Source organism: Chlamydotis macqueenii, chromosome 1 (assembly GCF_036417535.1).
Source record: "Chlamydotis macqueenii isolate bChlMac1 chromosome 1, bChlMac1.mat, whole genome shotgun sequence".
NCBI classification, from domain to species: domain Eukaryota; kingdom Metazoa; phylum Chordata; class Aves; order Otidiformes; family Otididae; genus Chlamydotis; species Chlamydotis macqueenii.
Window position 1 is genome coordinate 94,578,061 of NC_141556.1, and position 15,215 is coordinate 94,593,275.

The following is a 15,215-nucleotide window of genomic DNA, read 5'->3' on the forward strand; positions in this document are numbered from 1 at the left end:
GTGCTCCTGGAGAGTTCTCTGGTGGACTGTCTCCCAAGAATAAGCAAGGTCTGAGGCTCTCTAGCCTTCCAGCAGAGCAAATCCAGCCCACTGTAACCTGTCATACCACCATCTCTTCCATCTCGTAGTATTGTAAAGTATTTGGAGCAGAAAAATCAGGAAGTGAGGTCAATCAAATAAATCTAACACTTCATTGATCTACTCTGTCCTTGTAAGGTAAGCCTATTCTCAGCATTCCTCCTTTTCTGAACTGTTGATCAGGTATCTCCTGCCTTGCTCAATAATCAAAGATGATCCCGTGCTTGTGCTTCATCTTTGAATGGTGTTTCCATTTTCCGTTTGGTTGGACAGAGTTATTGCTGTTGATCTTGGTTTTATTCGACTATTAATGGAAATATTTTCAATCCTGAGACCTTTCAAGTCTCATTCTACAATTCCTGCTTTTCCATCTAGAAACCAGAGTCTTTTATTGTGGCTGTTGCCAGAATTAATATTCTGCTTCCCTGTCATAATCAAGATAAAAATGTTACTACTGTGCCTTTTAAGTCTTTATACTTTTAAAAAAAGCACACTTGCAGTTTCATTATTCACTTCTCCAGTTCTTGATGAAAACTAGGGGGTTTTTAATGTTTTTCCTGCAAGATTTACTTCCTACAAATTATTTCTATTCCACTTGTGTCATGCTTGCCAAGTTTACCTTAAACTCAGACTCAGATTTCTTCTCTCCATGACTCAGATTTCTTCATGGAAGGCAGGTTCTGGTCCCACATAGCCAGAATGTAGCAGTTTATTTTAAAGAAACTGACAGCTACACTTAACACTTTGAGTACAATTCATTGCCTTAAAACAAAAATTACATAGGGTATGGTAAAGTGCCTTTCAAAACGGTTTGCTTTGAAGTATCATGCCACTCCACTATTTCAGTTTAACAGGCATTAATACAGGAAATGGAGATGCAGATGTGCAAAAGCTCCCAGATTCAGTCCAGTGCCTTATATATATATACACTAAAAGTTACCTTTGGGGAGTTCTAGCAACTAAAAAGAAAGCACGGAGGTACCTGGAGTGCAACTTTTTCCACAGACACTTCCTAGCATTCACTGCTTATCTGCTAAATGCAAAGGGTTGCGGCTGGTGGACACAGGCAATTCCCAGGCTAGCCGTTCAGGCTGTCAGGACTGTTATCCTAACTACAGAAAACAACCATAATGCTCCTGAGTCAAAAAGCAGCCTTGCTTGCCGTAAGAAGCTGTGAACCGGCTGCATGCCCCTCTAAGAACTGGAGAACAAATAAGCACTTTGATACAAATTGGGTTAAGATGCATCTGCTGTGTATACACCTTGAAAGCAGTAAGATGGCCTATCTTACGCTTAACTCACTAGCTATTCCTGGCAGCTGGGAAAAGAATGGTTACAGTCACATTCAGCAACTTCTGGAGATAATTTTAATATCAAATGTACTGGAATTCTCACAGCATGTATCTAACAAGTCTACAAAGGCAATTCTTCAATGTTATAAAACCGATTTAGAAAAGTTTATACATGAATTTTGCTTTTAAATATCTATAAACCAATCAATCTAAAAAAGAACAAATTACTTTATGACAAAAGCTAACTTTACCATAAGAAAAAGTCAAAACTGTTTGTCGTAAGGGAACATTGAAAATACGCATAAATTTAAAAAAGATGTAGAAAAGTGCACACATCTCTGCATTTTATCTTTCATCCATCTTAAAATAAACACACAGACTATACCTGTAAGTAATGTTGATGCTGTGATTGTGAAAACCACAAAACTTCTGGGATGAGGAGGACAGATATTGGTGGGGGGGTAGTGACAAACTACAGAATTACATTGAAACAAAGACAAAAACCACATAGCAATTGCACTAGGCTGCTCACAGCTATACAGAAAGTAACTGTGCTCAGCAAATTATTTTGGTTTAAAATTGCCTCTCTTCTCCAGAAATAATGCTTTCTAGGTTGAGAAACAATGGTGGGGGATATTTTTAGACGACTGTACAGAACCTGAAATAACAACTGGATTTTCCAAAAGCTAGGTTTCAGAGTTGTCTTGAAGGAACAGGCCCTGAGAATTCTGCAATATCATTAAAATGTTCAGAATCATAGAACAGTTTGGGTTGGAGGGGACCTTTAAAGGTCATCTAGTCCAACCCCCCTGCAAGGAGCAGGGACATCTCTAACCAGATCAGGTTGCTCAGAGCCTCATCCAGCCTGGCCTTGAACCTGGTTTCCAGGGATGGGGCATCAACCACCTCTCTGGGCAACCTGTTCCAGTGTTTCACCACTCTCCTTGTAAAAAATTTCTTCCTTATATCCAGTCTAAATCTACTCTCTTTTAGTTTAAAATCATTACTCCCTGTCTTATCACAACAGGCCCTGCTGAAGAGTTTCTCCTCGTCTTTCCTGTAGGCGCCCTTTAGGTATTGGAAGGCTGCTATAAGTTCTCCTGGCAGTCTTCTCTTCTCCAGACTGAATGGACCCAACTCTCTCAGTCTGTCCTTATAGGAAAGGTGCTCCAGCTCTCTGAACATCTTTGTCGCCCTCCTCTGGACCCTCTCCAACAGGACCACGTCCTTCTTATGTTGGGGGCTCCAGAACTGGACACAGTACTCCAGATGGGGTCTCACGAAAGCAGAGTAGAGAGGGAGAATCACCTCCTTTGACCTGCTGGCCATGCTCCTCTTGATGCAGCCCACAATGCAGTTGGTCTGGGCTGCGAGTGCGCATTGCTGGTTCATGTCCAACTTTTCATCTACCAGCACTCCCAAGTTCTTCTCCTCAGGACTGCTCTCAATCCATTCATCCTGTATTGATACCAGGGGTTGCACCGAACCAGGTGTAGGACCTTGCACTTGGACTTGTTGAACCTTATAAGGTCTGCACAGGCTCACCTCTCAAGCCTGTCAAGGTTCCTCTGGATGGCATCCCTTCCCTCCAGCGTGTCAAATGCACTACACATCTTGGCATCATCAGCAAACTTGCTGAGAGTGCACTCAATCCCACTGTCCATGTCACCAACAAAGATGTTAAACAGTGCCGGTCACAATACCAGCCCCTGAGAAACACCACTGGTCTCCACCTGGACATCGAGTCGTTTACCACAACTGTTTGAGTGCGACCATCCAGCCAATTCCTTATCCATCGACCAGTCCATCTGTCAAATCTATGTCTCTAAGAAGGATGTTGTACCGGACAGTGACAAATGTTTTGCATAAGTCCAGGTAGATATGTCAGTTGCTCTTCCCGTATCCACTAACACTGTCATAGAAGGACACCACATTTTCAGGTATGATTTGCCCTTAGTGAAGCCATTTGGATGTTACTAGTCACCTCCTTATTGTCCATGTGACTTAGCGCAGTTTCCAGTATCTGCTCCATGATCTTGCCAGGCACAGTGGTGAGATCGATTAACCTGTAGTTCCCCAGGTCTTCCTTTTTTCCCTTTTTAAAAAGGGAGGTTACGTTTCCCCTTTTCCAGTCAGTGAAAACTTCACCAGAATGCCACAGCTTCTCAGGTATAATGGAGAGTGGCTTAGCAACTTAATCCACCAGCTCCCTCAAGATCTGTGGATGCATCTCATCAGGTCCCTTGATCTTGTGCACCTTCAGGTTCCTTAGATGGTCTTGAATTTTATCTTGCCAGTGAAGACTGAGGCAAAAAAAGTCACTGAGTACCTCAGCATTCTCCACACCCCAGGTAATGATATCTTCTGTTTCCTTCCGCAATGGGCCCATATTCTCCCTAGTCTTCCTTTTATCACTGTCATACCTATAGAAGCTTTTCTTGTTGCCCTTGACCTCCCTGACCAGATTTAATTCTATCAGGGCTTCAGCTTTCCTAACCTGGCTGCTCAGACAATTTCTCTGTATTCCTCCCAGGCTACGTGTCCTTGCTTCCACCCTCTGTAGGCTTCCTTTTTGTCTGAATTTGTCCGGGAGCTCCTTGATCATCCACACAGGCCTCCTGGCGTTTTTACCTGACTTCCTCTTTGCTGGGATGCGTTGCTCCTGAACTTGGAGGTGGTGATCCTTCAACATTAACCAGCTTTCTTGGGCCTGTCTTCCCTCCATGGCTTTATCCCATGGTACTCCGCCAAGCAGGTCCCTGAGGAGGCTAAAGTCTGCTTTCCTAAAGTCCACAGCAAAGCGCTTGCTGTGCACCCTCCTCGCTGCCCTAAGGATCTTGAACTCCATCATTTCGTGTTCATATCTTTGGGTTGCCCTCAATTTTTATGTTAACTCTCTAGTCTACTTCCAGCTTTAAGAGCTCTGGTTTTGTAGATACGTTTATGACACATATGGTTTTGGTGATTATTTGACACATGGTCCTTCTGAAGCGTGCGATGACACTTGTCATCCTCTTAAAACAGTCACCTTCTATTGTGCAGTAACTACAGAAAAAAGTGTGCACATGTCAAAATGTTACTGAAGTTTTTTTATGTAATCACTGTTTGAGGAAAAACTACATAAATACATATTAAGACAATGATAAATTTGTTCTAGTTTATCAAATCAAGTCCGAGTTCAAACACTCAAATATTCGTGCATCTTTACTCAATTCTCCTGAGCAAAGTACAAATCCTGTTTGTCTTATATGTAAATTACATATCTTAAAGACATATTATATAAAACATAATGACCTTTTTGAATTAAAATGGCCTCATTTTTCAGTAAAACACCTCAAGCTTTTGAGGTTGTTAAGTGAAAACGTGCTTGTCTTTCTAATGCAAGTGATGCCATAAGGTTTGTAGGTATGGCTCCCAAATGTAAGGCAAACAGGAGTAAAAATCTACTGCCTACATGTATTTGCATGTACTCTGAGAGCAAGATTTCTTCTAAAATCTGATAAGAAAGAAAAAAAAAAAAAAACCAAAAAACACAAACATAAAAAATACTTGTAAAAAATCCACGCTTGACTTTAAAAGATTTCAATGGTCACTCTCAAGCAAGTATCTTCCACTCGTGGAAATAAGTTTTTACGATGAAAATGCTGGGGAGGGAATAAAAATTTAAAAAAAAAATAAATAAATAAAAAATCAGCAGCTGCAAGTCTTGGCAGAATTTTCTGACACATGCAGACTACTTCCATATATAATCAGAAACAAACAAAAAATACATCTCTAAAGAGAGTCAATATTAGATCCTTAAATTAAAACAATACATAGTATTCATTCTATCTGTATGAGCTGCAAAATTGAAACAGACACAATATAGGGTCAACATCCTGTCTTCAGGCCTGATTCCTACATGATCATCCATGTTTATATAGAATTGTAAACAACAGGCTCCAAAAGATGAAAATATTTTTACATCCTTGAGGCACATATCTGTACGCAGCTTTCATATTCCCAGTAAAGAAACAAATAGCAATCCATACATATTAGCTTTAACTTACATACATATTTGCACTTTTAGCTACAACCTTCTCCTTTCACCTCCACAACTGCATTCTATGACCACACAACAAAAATGAAAAAAAAAAACAAACAAAAAAACCAAACAAACAAAACAAAAACAACCAAACTTTAAATAAATACACACTGAACAAACAAAATACTTCTTGTGGTTCTTTTTTTTTTTTTTTCTTTCCTTCCTTGCAAGGCAGAAAGAGCCCAAATGCTGCTAACCAGAGTTCCAGTTACTTTATACAGCAATGTTGTTTGCCAGGTCTGACTCATTAGATTTATTAGCTGCTGCTGCCACTATGCTGCTGAAAGTGCAGTTGCAAGATCAGGTCTCGAATTTCTTCTCTTTTGCTTCTGATCAGCTGACGAGGAAACCACTTCTCCAGATGTAGTGGCTGTTCAAAATTAACTATGGGATTCTGGTAACAGAAAAAGGAATATTTACAGCATGAATTTCCTAAAGCAACCTTCAAAAAAAAATTTCAAACCCTTCCACTACTGCTAGGACTAAGGAGACAAATCACTCTCCGTGAGACAGTGACAGGCTTCAAAGTAAAATTCCCATTCCTCCATGGTAATCACATATATACATACCCTTACCACAAGCTACTCATGGTAAACACCAAACAGGTTATCCTCACTTCTCTTAAAGATACATCAGTATAAGCACATATTCAAGGCAGACTCCATGTACTATGATACAATTAGACGTACTCTTGATATCTAACAAGGGACAGATGCACTTCCATCATAAAATACACAAGTACAATCAAACTATAGGGAACTACCTGTCCACTGCCCAAAGCCCCACACAAGGTTTTCCACACACAGGACTCTCAGAGAGAACGTGGACTGCACATTACAAGCATCAAACAAGCGCAGAGCAAGAGGGCAGTGCACTGATCAGGGGGAGGAAGAGATGACACCCCAAAACACACTGCCTGAAGCCCAGCATCTGCAAATGTTTAAAGGTATGTGCTGAACAGGAATGAGAGGCTCCCTTAGCTCTGTGCATTCCCGTTTAAGGATTCCTTCCTCCCTCTCTCTGCAGAAGCTAAAACTGAAGTTTTAGAGGCTACAAGAAGAGATGCACTGAAAAGATGCCTTTCTAACACTCATAGGCCAGAAATGTGTAAACTAGACTCCCAACACACCCAAACAGTTTGGGGTATTAAATGTGTCAATGTAAAAGTAATATTAAACTACAAGGTCAGAAATGTTTGCCAACAAACACAGATGAGAAACTGCCTGTGCTCCAGATACAAAGACCCCTGCCACTACTTGAAGAGTGGGTTTTATCTCCTCTTGCTCAAATGGCTTTGACATTTTTGAGGCTGAGCATCACAGGCTTTTGTGTCTAGCTATTTCCCTCAGAAACAGGTTTTTCGGGTTTAAGGTGATTTTGGGAAAAGGGGAAGGTAGTTTCCATCTGTACCTGGAAGAAGCTTTCCACATATTGCAGCAAATAGACCCCACAATCACTGCTGTTATCTTGTTTAGGCACCCTGGGACATAGGTCAATCATAGTTGATTTATTGAATTCTCGATGTGTTTTTTGTTTAGCTTCCCATTCCACTTCAAGGTACCTACAAAAGAAAGCAAATAGATTAAATACTTGAGAAATAACTCACAAGTTCAATGCATTCTGGAATACTACTCAATATTGTTCTGGAGCTGGCCAAAAAGTTAAGATAGCTTTAACCAATTTATTTCACAGAAGTTGTCAAAGAAATTCATACAAGGAACAACACAATTTCCACTATCCAATATTCTATCACACTCAGAGGCATCTCTACCACATAATACACAATATACACAAAACAGAAAGATGTGTGATGTTATTTAAAAACAGTTATTTATGTTGAGTTTCTTCAGACTATTAGGTTACCAGGAGATTTTTAAACCTTAACTAAAGGAAGAATTCAAGTAATCTTTCCTGGCTATCACACAGATTTCTCCTGCGTTCATCCTAAGAAGCGAGCAGTGGTTTTCTAACCTAAGAAAACCATTAAAAAAACCAATTGTACCAATATAACCCTTGCAACCTACTAGTGTGTAAGGTATATAAAGACTTGTTAAAAACCTTAAGGGATCACTTCTTTTATGATTATGACTTATTTGTTATCAGGCTTTTCTATTGTTCTTGTGCTTCAGTAGCAACTCACTGACCCCACATTCTGGGCTGGCTACTGATCTTAAAGATGGTATTGAAAGAGTAAGAGTCTGATTTTCAAAGGCAACAGTGACCTATACTTTTCTGCTGACTTTAGTCAGAGTTGCAAAGGCTCAGGACTTGTGAAAATAAAATTTAAGGTCTGACTTTAGAGAACAAAACAATACACACATAAAGTCAGACTTTGTGTTTGATTTCTAAAAGGCTCAAGTCCTTGCAATTCTGATAATAAAAATACATATGAACACCCAAAACACCTTTGGGGAAATGGCAACTGTGAAAAGAAGGCAAACATGAAACAATTCAAAGATGAAGACAGTTCAGTGAAGTGCATTCCCTAGAAACTGCAAGAACCTACAACTGTAGACCTTAAAATTAATTTTTTTGAGCCTGACCACGGCCCAAAACACAACAAAAATCAACTCAAGGAAAGAAGAGGTCACGGAACCCCTGCATCCGTTCCCTTATACTTCTGCTTTCAGGGTATAACTGCAAATTGAAGGAATAAGATGTCTGCTTCCCAAACCTCCCCAATCTCAAAACTGCATAAATCATCTCTTTTCATGACACCTCTCTGAACTCCAGGAAACCACTCTCTCTGGAATTTCAATCCCAGGAGTAGCTCAAAGCATAGAGCACTAAGTTAATACATCTGAGAGAGACTAAAACAAGAACAACAAAAAAATGCTGTTTTATTCTTCCTCCCAGGACACACATGGTGGCAAGGCCTCTCTACCTTGGGAAAAGATGGTTTCACAAAAATTTCTGATTTTCATCTAACCCTCACACAGTCTTTTGAAGAATTTACTTTTACCAATATTTGGTTTACAAATTTTTTTCCTTTCAATGAAGTGGATACAACATAGAACAAAAAGAACAATTCTGTTAAGCTTATAATATTTAATATTAGCAACCTTTTAAAAAGCTGTTGATAGATGTTAAAGTCATTAGGACTGTGTAAAAGTACTTACACACTTCTCACATAAAAGCCTGAATATATTTTTACTCTGACTTTTCAAAATAAATACTACCATTCCAATATAATTATACTGACACATCAAGCCTTTAGACTGTTTCAATCTAGTTTCTACTTTTTTGCACTTAGATAGGAGTGGATTTAACACTGTAATTCTGTAAGCTACATCAAAAAAAAAAAAAAAATGAAGATCAGCCCATTGAAAAATCAGTTCTTTAAATTTCAAAGTATTAATTTTAAAGAATCCATTTTTCTACCCTTAAAAACACCTGCCGTTACTAAACTGAAGGGGATTAAAAAAAAAAAAAACAACAACAACAAAAAAAAACAATAAAACCACCAAACAAAACCCTCTATACTTTTTTTTTTCCCCTAAAAGACTGTCTACTTTACAATATCTGCATTATACCTGGGCTGCAGAACAAACACGCTTTTCAAACAAGCCTCTGTATTACTATTGCAATTTTCTTTGTTGTGGCTCTTTATGGATTTTCCTTTAGCATTAGAAACATACTCCTTAAAAGTATTTTGAACATAGAAATATGACCAGCAGCATCTCTTTCTAATAAAAAGAAACTGTATTTACTTACTCTCTCAAAACCTGAACTGTTTTCTGTACGGAACTAGCTTTCAAAGAATCCAAGATGAGTATACAAGGCCTGAACACAACAAAAACAAACAAACAAATCATTGTAGTCTTTCATTACCAACACTACTGAAGTAAATATTTTGTTTGAATACAGCTTAACAAGAGCATAGGTAGTTGAACAAACATGGAAAAAAAATGGAAAATTCCTACAGCTGTAGCTTTATGACAAATTAACTGAATGACTGCAGAATTTCTTAATATAACCTAATGACACAGTATTAGTATGAAAACAGAAACGTACCTTTTACAAATCTGCCTTTTGGAATTACTTAGGGAGATCTGGGAGAATAGAAAAAAAAAAAAATCTTAAAAAAACTACAATTACTATAACGTCTTCATAGACATTAAAGTAAAGTCAGAGAGGCTCTCATTTCAGAAAGGGAGCAACTGACAAATAATTGTTTAAAACATGTGAAAGCATAGCATAGGCAACATCAGTAGGCCAATGAGAACTTTAGGCTAAATCAAAGTGCCTTGCATACGCTGCAGGCCACGCAAACATGGACAGCTGCTGCAAAAAAAGACGACGCAAAATCACTTGGTCAAGTCTGAGCCTTCAGAAACAGAGCAATACATGTTTCCTGTCAATACAAAAAGGCACTTACCTTAGAAATACCAGAACCCAAGACTGATGCAGAAGCAGCGATTTCATTGCCATCTAGTACAAAAGAACAAATTTAAAGGTCTTGAGAAAATATTTCCTGAAATATTTTAATTACCAAATTCATTATTAGTAGTATTCAAAATATGATAGTGAAGTGAAACTAACTCTGCTTCCCTTCTGAATGTTCAAACAGCAGAATTACTGAGGATCTTCCTTCCTGATAAAATTCTTACTGAAATCCAAGAACTTTCCACTCACTATGGGATCTGAGCCACTGACTTTACATGACTGTTCCAGTATTTTCCCAAGTTGCAGACAAGAATGCAGTGCAGTCCTTATTATGCATGGTAATACAACAATATATAACATCAATCCTGACATGAAAGATACTTTTTAAGATATCATGTCTCTCCTTCAAGGATTAAGACACTATTATAACGGTATATAGCTTGATATAATTTTCTTCTAGATTACCGACCTTTTGAGAATAAACTTCTGTTAGCATCCATTTCTTCATCCTTGCAGCTATCAGGAAAGGCCAACACTGAACCAGTTCTAGTGTTCCCACTCTCTGACTGAAATGGAGATTGTTGAGGCTGATGATAGAATGAATTCTGATGGGGACACTCCTCATATATAGCTTCTTCTAACCAAGGAAAACAGATAACTGCAATGTACCAATGAGACCTGCCCAGTAGTGGGGAGAGAGGAGGAAAAAACATCAAAAGTTTATAACATTTCGTTCTGAAAAGGATATGAAAAGTTTTTACAACACTGAGGGCTCATGGGCAACTGTGCATGAGTTCTGTGACACACAAGCATTGCTGTCATGTTCCTTCACAGCATTTCATACTAATTGTCCTGGTTCTGGCCAGGATAGAGTTAATATTTACCTGAGCTGGGTGGAGAACTGAAGCTGGTAGCCCCTATGGCTGGGATAGTTAACTAATTAGCTAACAGCTGGGGTTAATTTACCCAAATTAGCCAAAGGGCTATTCCATCCCATCTGACATCATGCTCAGTATATAAGTGAGGAGGGTGCTGAAGGGAGGCCCTCCTAGTTGGAAGAGACTGGATGTGGAGATCTGTTGTGAGCTATTATACTGTATTTGTGTTCCATCACTCTATTGTTTTCTTCTGTCATTACTGTTAAATTTACTTTTTGTTCAATCTCAACCCGCGTGTTTGGTTTTTTTTTCCTGGTTTTCTTTTGTTTGTCAAATCTCCTCCTATTCTCTTGGAGAGTGGGGGGAGTGAGAGAGAGACTGCGTAGTCTGGTCCCCGTTGGGGCTGAACTACGACACTAATATTCTCATTTGTTTTTTATTTTGCATTGTGGCATAACAGCAAAAATAAGTATAAATTCCTTTAAAAAAAAAAAAACAACAAACCCACCATAACAATTTATCACTGTCTCACCACCCATCCCACACTGTAAGAAAAAAAAAAAAAAAAAAAAGTCATAAAATAATCTGTGATAGTGATCCTAGTTTTCAGAATAGCTGAGGGTATGGCATGCCTCTAGCTTTATCTCTTTCTGCAGCTGTTTTGCATATTAAACTCTCAATGACTATTCAGTTTTACTGGATTTTCCATGTGCTATTCAACCACTACTCCTGATCCACTAGCAACATGAATTGCTGTGATTTCTTTAGAAATACTACTTAAGCACACAGGAATCATCATGACGACACACACATTATTTTGAAAAATATATAAAAGCAATTTTCAGTAAAACAAAAAACAAAGATAAATGTTACTGAAGATAACTAAATATAAAGTTTAACTTTCAAAGATACTTCAAAATTACTCATTCCACACCAGTTACTTTTTCGAAATCTAATGTGTTCATTTCCAATGCTCCAAGCTTACAGGCACAGATCTTTTTATCACCACAACATTCAAATATTTAGATCTTTAAATATCACAAAAGGTGTCTAAAACACATAGACTTACTCCTCGTTCACAGGCACAAAGATATAATCTTTACTGAAGATGTTTATATGACGAGTCCATGTTCTTACTCTTCTGTGTCTTCTCTGTGCCGCTCTGCAGAAACCAAATTATAATTGTTCGGGTTTGTTTTTTTCAGTTAAAGCAAAGTAAAAGGACTAGTACTCCTACATCTTCACAATCCCTCAATGGATTTTTCATTTACTCTTGAAATTTCCCCAACAGAGGAAAAAATAGCACACCATTAAGCCCAGGTGACTAACAAGCCATTTCCAAACCATCTTAAACTCTTCTGGGAAAAATAATCCAGAGATTTGAAAGGATTTCTTGCAGTTATTTATCCAGCAATAATTATTTACTACACTGAATATAAAAATCTTATCTAAACACCAGCCAGTGTAAAAACAGAAATATAGCAATTTGCAAACATCCATGAATTAAACTTCACAATCCTAGGAGAATAAGAAGAAGTGGAGAAGAAATCTAAATTTTGATTTTCAACTTTCTTCCTTTGCACAAGTTGAAATAGAAACCCACAGTTCATAGAACTTTGCTCCAATAGGATCTGAAAACCAAAATTCACTCTACTCAGGAGACATCTGTATTACCATTCTGATTCCACGCTGATCTGTGATCAAGAAATGTAACTTCAGTGTAGGAGAAATGGGAGAAAAGGAGTGATGAATGGAAAAACAAGCTGCTGTGGGACTCTGCATGGGCGAGCATTAAGTGAAGACTTGCTGCAAACTTCCTCTGCTACATGACTGTAGAAGCACTGGGAACTTAAAAGGGGAAGGCATGTTTGCAGCTGCGAAAGCACCTATAGAAGCTTTCTTAATCTACTGCGTAAGCAGTGTGAAGGAAGAGATGCAAAGGGTCTTTAAGTTAAGTAGCTACATCAGGTGAGATTAATTTCATTCACAACAGTACAGAGCCCAATTTTCCACTATCCATTTATCCAAAAAAAACCCACAAGCAAACAAAGCAAACAAACAAAACCCATACAACCTGTAATCACCAGGTAAGTATCCAAGCCCAAACACAAAACTAGAGATTCCAAAGCGATCTCCTGATCCCGAGTAGCTACAGTCATTGAAATACAGAGATTTAAGAGTGCCATTCTTGTTCCTCAAGGTTATGGACAGTCCAGCCTTGTAAAGGAATCAGACCATGACACAACAGCATTCTTAACATGGATAATTTTGTCTCCACCTCAGAACATTCAGGGTCAGAAGACAGTAAAATGATTGAAGACATTCTCTCAAGCACTGCTCCTTGAATTTTTGAGATATCTTTGGGAAATGTTACAGAATTAGCGCTTTTTCCCTTTAACACAGCTTTCACTCAGCAGAGACTGTAAATACAAGCAAGACAGCACACTTGTTTGTGCAGGTGGCCTCATTTGCAAGAAGAATGAAAAACATGAGGATAATAGAAAAACATGGATAACAGATGGAAAAATCACTTCAGAAAAACAGAAAAAAAAAAAGCTTTGATAAGCTGAATGATGAAAATAGAATTAAAGTTGCTGGGAGATCATCATTGTAAGCAAAGCAGCAGGGTAAGTAAGTTCCACTCTCAAACATCAGTGCTGAGAAGGAAGAGAAAGTGTGCTAGAGATGGTCCTACCCTTTGTACAGTCTGAGCTGGAAACACAAAGGGATACAGGGTTCTTGAGCTCTTAATGACACCTGTTTGTGAAACTCTCCAATTCTAGTGTGCTTAAGTGTTAAAAAACAACTGTGTAAATTTAGTGTGTAAGAAAATTTTCTTACTAAAAATTTGGACAACAACATATTACCAATATGTAAAATTAAACATGTAGTAAAGCTAAAAACATTGTTAGAAGTGCAATTTCTTATAATGATGCATACCTTGCAAAACTCTGAGTTTATAATAAAAAGATCAAAATACATAAGTAATTGTCTGAAGTAAAGATTCATAGAATCATAGAATGGTTAGGTTTGGAAGGGACCTTCAAAGGTCATCTAGTCCAACCCCCCTGCAAGGAGCAGGGACATCCCTGACTAGATCAGGTTGCTCAGAGCCTCATCCAGCCTGGCCTTGAAAGTTTCCAGAGATGGGGCCTCCACCACCTTTCTGGGCAACCTGTTCCAGTGTTCTATAACCCGCATCATAAAAAATTTTTTCCTAATTTCTAATCTAAATCTACCCCCCTCTATTTTAAAACCATTACCTCTCGTCCTATCGCAACAGGCCCTACTAAACAGCCTTTCCCCATCTTTCTTGTAGGCCCCCTTGAGGTACTGGAAGACCACTATCAGGTCTCCCCGGAGCCTCCTCTTCTGCAGGCTGAACAGCCCCAACTCTCTCAGCCTGTCCTCATAAGAGAGGTGCTCCAGCCCTTTTTTATCATCTTCGTGGCCCTCCTCTGGACCTTCTCCAACTGGTCCATGTCCTTCTTGTGCTGGGGGCTCCAGAACTGGACACAGTACTCCAGGTGGGGTCTCACCAGGGCAGAGTAAAGGGGAAGAATCACCTCCCTCGACCTGCTGGCCACGCTTCTTTTGATGCAGCCCAGGATGCGGTTGGCCTTCTGGGCCGCAAGGGCGCATTGCCTGCTCATGTTGAGCTTCTCATCCACCAGCACTCCCAAGTCCTTCTCCTCAGGGCTGCTCTCCATCCATTCCCCGCCCAGCCTGTATTTGCGCCTGGGATTGCCATGACCTAGGTGCAGGACCTTGCACTTGGCCTGGTTGAACTTCATGAGGTTGGCATGGGCCCACCTCTCCAGCCTGTCAAGGTCCCTCTGGATGGCATCCCTCCCTTCCAGCGTGTCGACGGCACCACACAACTTGGTGTCGTCGGCAAACTTGCTGAGGGTGCACTCTATCCCACTGTCCATGTCGCCGACAAAGATGTTGAACAGGGCCGGGCCCAGCACGGACCCCTGAGGGACGCCACTCGTGACCGGTCTCCACATGGACATCGAGCCGTTGACCACCACTCTCTGAGTGCGGCCATCCAGCCAACTCCTTATCCACCGAGTGCTCCGTCCATCAAGCCCATGTCTCTCTAGTTTAGAGAGAAGGATGTCACGTGGGACAGTGTCAAACGCTTTGCACAAGTCCAGGTAGATGATATCCGTTGCTCGTCCCTTGTCCACTGATGCCGTCACCCCGTCATAGAAGGCCACCAAATTGGTCAGGCACGATCTGCCCTTGGTGAAGCCATGTTGGCTGTCACCAACCACCTCCTTGCTCCCCATGGGCCTTAGCATGGTTTCCAGGAGAATCTGCTCCATGACCTTGCCAGGCACAGAGGTGAGGCTGACCGGCCTGTAGTTACCTGGGTCTTCCTTATTCCCCTTTTTAAAAATTGGGGTTATGTTCCCCCTCTTCCAGTCATCGGGGACCTCACCAGACCGCCACGACTTCTCAAATACGATAGCCAGTGGCTTGGCAACTTCA

The 15,215-nt window shown here is 39.8% G+C and overlaps 1 protein-coding gene across 10 annotated transcripts in view; it reads right to left on the reverse strand.

Annotated features, from left to right (window-relative positions):
• Positions 1-1,422: 1,422 nt before the first annotated feature.
• The window catches only part of SENP7 (SUMO specific peptidase 7), a 50,079-nt gene continuing 36,286 nt past the window's right edge, over positions 1,423-15,215 (reverse strand). For all 10 annotated transcript variants that reach the window (XM_086761984.1, XM_086761957.1, XM_086761925.1 and 7 more), the window contains 7 exons: positions 11,788-11,880; positions 10,310-10,518; positions 9,833-9,885; positions 9,469-9,506; positions 9,169-9,237; positions 6,865-7,015; positions 1,423-5,848 (listed from right to left, as the gene is read on the reverse strand). In XM_086761984.1, coding sequence (XP_086618110.1) covers positions 5,711-5,848; positions 6,865-7,015; positions 9,169-9,237; positions 9,469-9,506; positions 9,833-9,885; positions 10,310-10,518; positions 11,788-11,880 — 751 coding nt within the window. In that variant the 3' untranslated portion in view covers positions 1,423-5,710. The remainder of the gene's footprint in view (positions 5,849-6,864; positions 7,016-9,168; positions 9,238-9,468; positions 9,507-9,832; positions 9,886-10,309; positions 10,519-11,787; positions 11,881-15,215) is intronic.